At 36.4% G+C, this 8,889-nt stretch overlaps 2 protein-coding genes across 3 annotated transcripts; one reads left to right on the top strand and one right to left on the bottom strand.

Annotated features, from left to right (window-relative positions):
* Window positions 1–1,860: 1,860 nt before the first annotated feature.
* LOC139189816 (uncharacterized) lies at window positions 1,861–5,105 on the bottom strand. 2 transcript variants are annotated; one of them, XM_070809048.1, is made up of 4 exons: window positions 5,014–5,105; window positions 4,230–4,301; window positions 3,590–3,671; window positions 2,076–3,482 (listed from the first exon to the last, which is right to left on the bottom strand). In XM_070809048.1, exon 4 carries the CDS (start codon window positions 3,227–3,229, stop codon window positions 2,180–2,182), a length of 1,050 nt encoding a protein of 349 aa, XP_070665149.1. In that variant the 5' UTR covers window positions 3,230–3,482; window positions 3,590–3,671; window positions 4,230–4,301; window positions 5,014–5,105; the 3' UTR covers window positions 2,076–2,179. The 2 variants fall into 2 exon arrangements, with proteins under 2 accessions (XP_070665152.1, XP_070665149.1); XM_070809051.1 differs by having other exon boundaries at window positions 1,861–4,301.
* A 1,514-nt stretch (window positions 5,106–6,619) lies between these two features.
* Window positions 6,620–6,970, top strand: LOC139191756 (uncharacterized). The gene has a single exon (XM_070812770.1). It carries the CDS (start codon window positions 6,620–6,622, stop codon window positions 6,968–6,970), a length of 351 nt encoding a protein of 116 aa, XP_070668871.1.
* Window positions 6,971–8,889: the final 1,919 nt, after the last annotated feature.

An 8,889-nucleotide genomic window follows, 5' to 3' on the forward strand; every position in this document is an offset into this window, starting at 1 on the left:
TGTCTTCGTCCTTGTCCACACCTGCAGGACAAAGAGAAAGAGAGCAGTCAGTCGGAACCTGAAATCAAACCTCTAATCTGGAACTGACTGCCTGAGACCTTTGCATGGTTGCTTACTTAGCATTGCTCTCGAGAACTCATCCTCAACTGCTGTCAAGGTCATGAATTCCACCGGCACATACCTCATGACAGTTGATCAGATATTGGCTCTTTACACTGAAGCTGCCAAGCGTGGATGAGTCACTATGAAGGAATGTTCTGAAGGACCATTTAAATGCAAAGGTTGCACACCACTTCTTCCATGCAAAAGATTGAAGCAGAAGGTTCAACGGTGAGCTGAAACAGATCACTACAGCACGACACCTTTCCATACCACATTCATTATTCCGTCAACAGCAAAAGTATCCCATATCATCAAGGTCGAACGTACTCTAGATTTGATGGACTTGTTTTGACCCTCAAATTCTTGAGTCGGCCTTATACTCTGAAGGGAACCAGAAAACCCTCCAGCACAGTTCAAGAATAAGCCTGTGGAAAGTTACTTCTTCAAAAGCAAAAGTATCTCATATCATCTCTTCTCCATTTGCTTCTCCTTATCCTGGCAGCTGAATGAGAGACAAGGAGAAGGAGAACAATCAACCGGAAGCCAAAGTCGAACCTCCGATCCTGGGTTGCTTGCTTGGAAGTTTGACTGCTTACCTTGTCTGTCACCTCTTTCGGCAGATCTCCTAGCTCGGCGACTTGGGGGACTCCTACTATAGGGTTTGTATCGCACTTGACCAAGCCCGAAACTACAAGTAAGCTTCAAGTGAAATTGATACATTACCTTGTGCATCTTCATCGGTTAAAGATACCACCCATGGATGGAGGAAAAGTACTTCCAGAGAAGATGCCACATCTACATATGAGACAGATAAGGCACGTGAAAATGATACCTCACTTCAGTACTTAGAAGTTTCGTGATTACTCAATGGCTTGGATCTTGCAAGTCCCCAACCGAGGAGCTTCCCTCACTCGGGAACTTAGGGGAGCACTATTTGTACCATACTTAACCAATCCCGAAACTACTGAGCACCGGTCAACGTTATACCGTCAAGGACCCAGAAGAGCTTCCCTTCAACCAGGAGGCCAATCACAATGCGACACGTGTCGACATCAGAAGCCAATCACAGCTCGACACGTGTCAACATCAGAAGCCAATTACAACACGACACGTGTCAATGTTAGAACAAAACTAGAAACTCTCTTCTATAAATAGGGATCATTCTCCCACAATAATCTCTAATGTCATTTTGTACTAAACTATTCACTAGAACTCACAAAATGAGAGCTTGAACCTATGTATTTGTGTAAACCCTTCACAATTAATGAGAACTCCTCTACTCCGTGGACGTAGCCGATCTGGGTGAACCACGTACAATTAATGAGAACTCCTCTACTTATCTTCACTAGTGATCGAAGCAACCAAACGAAGGTCACAAACCTGACACTTTCTGTTGTACCAAAGTCCTCACTGATTTTGTGCATCAACATCAACAAATAAAAGCTAATTCATTTGACAGCAGGATTCAACGTTTATGTGTGCATTATATCTTAAAAGTAATTCAGCATTATAAGGAACAACAAAACCATTATCAATTTTGATCCATTTTTTATGACATATTTTGTATCATCAGTGTCTATAAATAGGAAACCATTGTCTTAAAAAATTGTCTCATTTTTATATGGCTTAGGAAAGTTTTTGGAACACTTATTTTCCCACATGCAAGGAGAATTTTGATTAATATGTCCACATGGACCATGAATCATAAATTGGTTAACAATTTCGTAAAGCTGAGGATTGACAAATTTGTTTGGCAACTCAGCAGAAATAATTGAATCTATATCTGATGCCATATAACATTTGAAATTTGATTTCAATCATATTAACATATGAGAATGAGGCAAACATATTTTTTGAAATTCAATTGTACAAACATCTGTTTCCAAAAATAATTGAAACAGACAAAAACCCAAAAAAAAAAAAAAGTTAGCATGATAAAGCAAAAAAAGGGAAACAAATTTCAGATAAGGGAAAAAATAAGTTTTTAGAAACTTACCTGCCTCAACTTGTCCAAAGGGTTTTCTAGATTTAATGAAACCGAGCATATCATCAAGTTTCATTTTAAATATTCTAGAAATTATATCAGGCCTGTCCTCAGGTTTGTATCCCATTTTTTTTTTTCAATTTCTCTTATAATTTCTGGCCATTTTACTTTGCATGTAAAGGTTATGAACAAATCAGGATGACCATATTCTCTACAAATAGCCATAGCATCTTGATAATTATTAATCATATATCTAGGACTTCCTGTGTATGAAGCAGGCAACACAATTTTTTGGCCTAACTTGTTTGCATCATTGTCACCTCTTGACATTGCATCGTAAATTCCCTTGTAAATTTCACTTCTTAAATTTTTCAGATTTTGTCTAATATAATCCAACCTATCTTCTTCAAGTGTTGCATAGGAATCTACCAAATATTGTTGAAAAAGTCTACCACATTTTAACAGTGTAGTTAAGTATGGATCTCTTTCTTGAATTTGGTAAGCTATATAAGTTCTCATAGGTATTCTTTGTCTCTTCGTTTTTGGACCGTTATAATTTTCATTCCATTGTAAATCTGGTCTATACTCAACTTCACCATATGGAAAAAGAATAGGATACTGAAGGGCCATAAATTTTGGATTCAATTTTGTAACACACTTTAATCCTTTTCTTTTACAATCTACAATAATATCTCTATTAGAGTCAGATAAACCTATATCACCAATTATTAAACCACCTATTTCATCACTTGTTGGTTGATCATATTGCTTGCTATCATTTGGTTGTCTCCCTAACAACGTAAGTTTTAAATTGGTCAAACCATCAGTTTCATATTTGTCTCTTGTTGTTTGAAAAAGTTTGACCAACTCATTTGATTCATCAAACATTTTAATCAAGTTTTCCACAATTTTTGAATCAAGTTTTTTATTTGTTCCATCACAATCAAAAGCTCTAAGTTGATTCTGTATTTCATTATATATATCATAAACATATAACTGAGCAAATTTTGGAGACTCATTATCAACAGGTAAAAGAGAACCCATCAAATGACAAATTTGACCACTAATCTTAAAAATGTAAGGACTTGATCCGTTATTCATTGAGTGATCAACTTTTGCTCCCATTGAAGTAAATGAAAACATAGAATTGTAAGCTCTAATATTTTCTCGAAATGATAAACTCTTTTACTTCCTTTTGGATCAAGCAAGGAATCTAAAAAAGATGGTGTTGGCTTTGGACTTGAAAATTTAATTTTTCCTTGTTGACAACAAAGAGTAAAAATGGGTTGATTTTTTTTTTTCTAGCTTTGTTTAAGAGGCTCTTTTAACCAAAAATATGCACCACAATACACGCATTTATAACTTTTATCACCCAAATCCATATCTTTCACAACCCCTACAAAAAAAACATATATAAAAAGAAATGTAATCAATACATGGAAGTAACTTAATCCTAAAACCAAGCCTAAAGAAAACAATTATTGCAAAAAATTAAAAACATACCGTTTCTATTTTTTTTTTTTGGAAAAAGGCCTGACCCTTCTTCATGAGACAACAATTGTCAGCATCTACGGTATTGAACAAACTCACAACGTTTTTCCCTTTTTTATCAAAGGTGTACATGGTTTTTTCAAACGGGATGATGTCCAACATTTCATTATCGTTAACAGAGTCAATCACACAGTGGTTAGTAGAAGATCTACCGGAGGAACATTGATATTCAACTGATGAATATTCGCAAATAAATATGTCAATCGCATACATAATAACATCTTCAGAATTATGCCTATAACTCGCTCTACACATTCTTTTTCGCTGGTGACCATCGTCAACCAATGTATTACATTCACTATCAGTAACGCTTTTGTTTCGTTTTATAGCATCTTTTGTTTGATCATTTGTACATTTTTAGACATGATGGAAACCAACCGTTACAACTTTTTCATAAACAAACAACTGGACAACAGATTAAAAAAAATGAAAAAAATCAATAAAAAGATAAGATATATATGAAAACAATAAAGATCACACAAAAACTAATGACATGTCTGAATCAAAAGTTTCATTTCAATTTAACAAAATGCAAAAGAAAACTGCATTGTTAAAGTTTTAATAAATAATTTCAGAACTTTAAAAAAGTTACCTTGAGGACAAAGCGCCTTGGAAGTTGAGGACAAATAGCTTTAAATCCAAAATACTCAAGATTTTTCAAATTCTGTTAAAAAAAAAAAAACACATCACCAGAAAACTCATTACAACAAATAAACACTTATTTGTTCACAGGAACTATCTATTGTAATATATGATGATGGTGCACGGTTGAGTGTTTAAGTTTATTAAATAACTGAAAGTTGGGGGTGGCTGGGTACATGTTTTCCTTTCCTTTCGTTTTTTTTTTTTTTTTTTTTGGTGTTTATTTAATATCTCCAAGTCAACGGTAGTAGTTCCTAGGAAAACAAAAGTTGAGTTAATTATTAAAACAAGGAATACCATAGTTCACCAATGTGACAGAGATGCACTGTGTGTGCAAGATTAGGGATGAGTGCGGATGTACTTACGCTACCAAAAAATCTAAGCAGAATTGATTACTGATTTTAATAATTAAAATCAGATACAATTTTTCAAAAATAAATGCAAGGTGATGGGTAAGTTTGTCAATGAAACGATTTGAAGTCATATCTTTACAGGTAGGAGATAGCAGATATTTGCATTGCATATCTTAGCAGAATGAGCAGATATGAAGGAAAATTAGATTTATTCAATTTCGATATAAAGAGAATTAATTAATGCAGGAACAACGTTTGTGCACATTGAGAATCAAATTAACTAATTAACTTACTAACCCGTATTGTAAATTTCACACCTATACTCAAAACAAATTTTGTAACCAATGTCCCAAAAAAGAGGCAAAAGGAAAGAAAAAAAGCCTTTGTATGGTATACTACGGCGTTATCTGTGTAACCGAACTCAACCCAGCAACCTTCTTGTATACTTGGAAATTTGTTACAGATGTTATGGCTGCAGAAGAAAATATATCTTTCAGCATTAATATCATTAAGACTTAAGTATAATACCATAGTTCACCAATGTGACAGAGACACTGTGTGTGGAAGATTAATGATGAGTATGGAAGTAATAATGCTATCAAGAAATTTATGCAGAATTGATTACTAACTTTAACAATTAAAATCAGATACAACTTTTCAAAAATAAACCAAGGCCATGGGTACACTTTGTCAATGAAACAATTTTAAGTCATATGTTTACAGCTAGGAGATCGCGGATATTTGCATTGCATAACTTAACACAATGAGTGAATATGAAGGAGAATTAGATTTATTCAATTTCGATACAAAGATAATTAATTAATGCTCCTTAGACATCAATTTGATTAAGATGTGTGCCTGTCTTCTCAGTTTTTGGCATTATAGATGTGGGTGGTATAAATTTTTACTTAAAAAATTGAACTCGAAATGAAAACCTAGGTGAGAAAGCATGGAAACAACTCTTGTGTACAAATGACTTGTACGAATGAATTTTCTTGAGATTTGATCCCAGCTTTTTGATAATTGTCAGCTTTTATAACTCAAACCATTTCCAATAACTATTTGGTTATAGGATGAATAATTAAGCATAAAAAAGTGAGTTCATGCTTATGAAATTGAGAAGGCAGGCACACATCTTAAACAAATTGAAAAATGATGTCTAAGGATTACATATAGCATATTTCAGCTAATGATACAACGGCCATTGAATTCTGTATTGCAAATTTGGCTATTCAAAAGCCTCTGAATTTATAGACTAAATCAGGATCGCATTATTAAATCATATTATCAAATTGGAATACAAACATTGAAAAATACATGAACTCATGCGCAACTTTGATTAATCCAACATTAATATCGGATCTATCTTGAGAGAGTACCTTCTCACAGATCAAAATAGTCACATCTTACTTTCTAACTCTTTCGTATAGGACCTCATCCTTCTCACAGATCTATATCTACTTCTAGATAGCCTTTAGGATTTCCCTGGCTTAGCACAAGAATTCTATCCTTAAAAGAACTCTCTACTGACTGGTATAAATACACCATTCTAGAGTTCGTCTCTGGTTGCGCAATCATCGCACTCTAACTCTTTTGCCCACTGGTTAAGTCTTATACTTGCTTATTAACTTGACCGTCGGAGAGTCTTTGGCTAACACACACCCCTTAGGTCTTAGGCTTGCTCACGTTGTTTGCTGTTTTACAGGTTACTCAAATTTGTGCCTCCACCATCTGCGATAGTGACGAATTTGGTTCCAACAATTGGTTTTTTCATTGAGATAGAACTCATATTCCTCTCGACTAGATCACTCTACCCATTGAGGCCCCTCTTAAATGATTGAGATGTGACTGTGCCATCTTCCCACATGAAAAAGATATTTCCTTCATGGAAAATGTATGGGAAAACATGTTATAGATACATGCGTCTATAAAAGGGCTTCGAAGAAGTTCACGAGCCAAGGAATAGGCAAAACTCATTAACCTTGAGATGCGAGTAAAGGCTATTGAAGTTAAGGAATGGGTAAATGACGGATCAGAAGTCAACATCCTCTTTAAGGGTGTAGCTAAGAGGATCGGCATTCTTGGCAACATTAACGAGGGTAAGACCATCTTCCAAACCCTTAACGAAGCCACTGTCCAGTCGTTGGGAACGGTAAAACTAACAGTTCAAGCAGAATCACAGTCACCTGGTGACCTTTCATATTATGGTCTGCCTAATCTTTACAATGCCATTCTCAGCCGAAACTGGTTGCACGAGATGAAAGTTGCTCCATCAACCTACCACCAGCTGCTTCGCTACCCCATAGTGGATGGAGTTTATAGAGGGCGGAATGTTTGAGAAGGCAAGGAAGCTGACAGATACCAAAACCTTTTAACTCTGAAATGGGGGCAGGAAGAACATACAAAAACAAGATAAGAGCTGGAGCCCATCCCAGACACAATACGACAGTTTTCCATCCTTTATCCGATCAATACACTAAGACAAGTGGAAAGCAAAAGATTTTCCATGGGTTTAATACCTAGTACCAAAATAAGGTGGTACTTCGGCTATTGTGATGGGAATCTTTATGAACGCAAAGTTTGGAAGGTAATGTTTGTCCGAATCAACATTACCAGGGGGCTTCGAGCTTTGTGTTCTGCTTTATTACTCATTACTTCGAAGTTAACGTACTTCGGAAAAATTGTCGGATTAAATCATATTCTACAATTTTAAAGCAAAGGATGGAAAGTCTCCCAAGCACTTAGTAACTTGGGTAAGAGCTATTTAGACACAGGCATAAATGTCATCCAAAACACCATGCATTCACAAGTAAATTGCAACAAAATAAGATATCCCAGAGTACCATCACTAGGGAAAGGATGTTCAAGTTATAGAAAGGACATGCCCTCATCCTAGCAAATAACAAATTAACGCAAAACATTGCCAACAACCTTTTTTGGCAACAACTTCCCTTTTGGCAGTAGTTAAAGGATATGCAAAAGTATTGGCTGATGGATCACCACTGGAAGCATATCCTCTTATTCGAATGCCTCAAAGTCAGAAATTTCACTCAGTAAATCTTTAAGAGCAGCAAAATCAGCATCCCGGATTTCTTTCAGAATCTGGTAGTTGTCCCAACCTCCCAAATGATCTTGCTACGTGTAGCCAAAGATATACCCAAAGTTGTACCCCTCCGCATATTCTTTTGCGAGCACTTTCTTGTGAGATGCACGCAGGCCCATTATTTCTGACTCATGCTCATCCTTGAGTTGTTGAAGATCTGCAAGGTGAATCATCTCACGGAAAAGTCTTTCCACCTCTGATTGGAGACTAGTCCACTCCCCTTCTTAAGCATTCCGTTTCGAAGACAACGTTCGCATTGATTAGGCTTCAAGGCGCACCAAAGTTTGCTCCGCCTCAACTTTGGCTCCAACTTTTCCTGCAGTTCAGCAAGAGTTGCCTTGTATTCATTCGCTTTAACATATTCAAGAGTGGCTTCATTTAAGAATTTCTCTACCTCTACCTTATGGGCTACTCTCATAGTTTATTGCTCTACTTGTACCCTCCTGAGCTCCGCCAATTGAGCTTGCAATTGTTGCTCGAGCTGCATTTGGCCTCTAATTCGTGCAAGAAAGACCGCTCAAGAAGAAAAATTCACTTCGCTTGGTCGAAAAGAGTCGCCTTTGTTCAGACATCAGCCTGACCAACACAAGTAAGGGAAAGGAAAAACAAAATTACTAAAGTTATTTTGTAAGAAAAGAATGAATGATTACCTCATATCGACTTTCGTGACATTGCATCATGGCATCTTCAAAGGACGTGCGAGCTTCCTTGTAGTTTGCAGAAAAAAACTGCAGAGCCAAGAAGAGCTCAGGTAAAGTCTGCGTTTTGAAGTCTATTAGTGTCCATTAAGAAGGCAACGTGATTTATTGAAGGCTTAATGACAATCGAGGGCAGCACGCCCCCTTCAATTCTGGTTAAAGTCGCCAGCAAGGGAATGTTAGCTTCGAAAGGCACCTTGACAGGTTCGGGTAAACTCCTTGTCGCTGGAGGTGTCAGAACTGGGATATAAAAAGGTTTAAGGACTCGAACATCATTCAAAAGTGGAGGCAAGCTTGGATTCAGGTGGTTGTTGTTGCGTTAGTTCTTGAGATGGAAGGAAGAAAGGTTGAGATTCTCTTATGAGAGGATGCGGAGCAGAAGTATCTGGAGTTATATTTATTGAAACAGTATGACTTCTCTTTCTCCTCACAGTGGAATTTCTTCCTTTTCTTTGG

Source organism: Malus domestica, chromosome 02 (assembly GCF_042453785.1).
Source record: "Malus domestica chromosome 02, GDT2T_hap1".
NCBI lineage: Eukaryota > Viridiplantae > Streptophyta > Magnoliopsida > Rosales > Rosaceae > Malus > Malus domestica.

Coding starts and splice junctions, on each gene's coding strand:
- LOC139191756 (XM_070812770.1), top strand. CDS start 6,620: ATGCGAGTAAAGGCTATTGAAGTTAAGGAATGGGTAAATGACGGATCA.
- LOC139189816 (XM_070809051.1), bottom strand. CDS start 3,229: ATGTTTTCATTTACTTCAATGGGAGCAAAAGTTGATCACTCAATGAAT.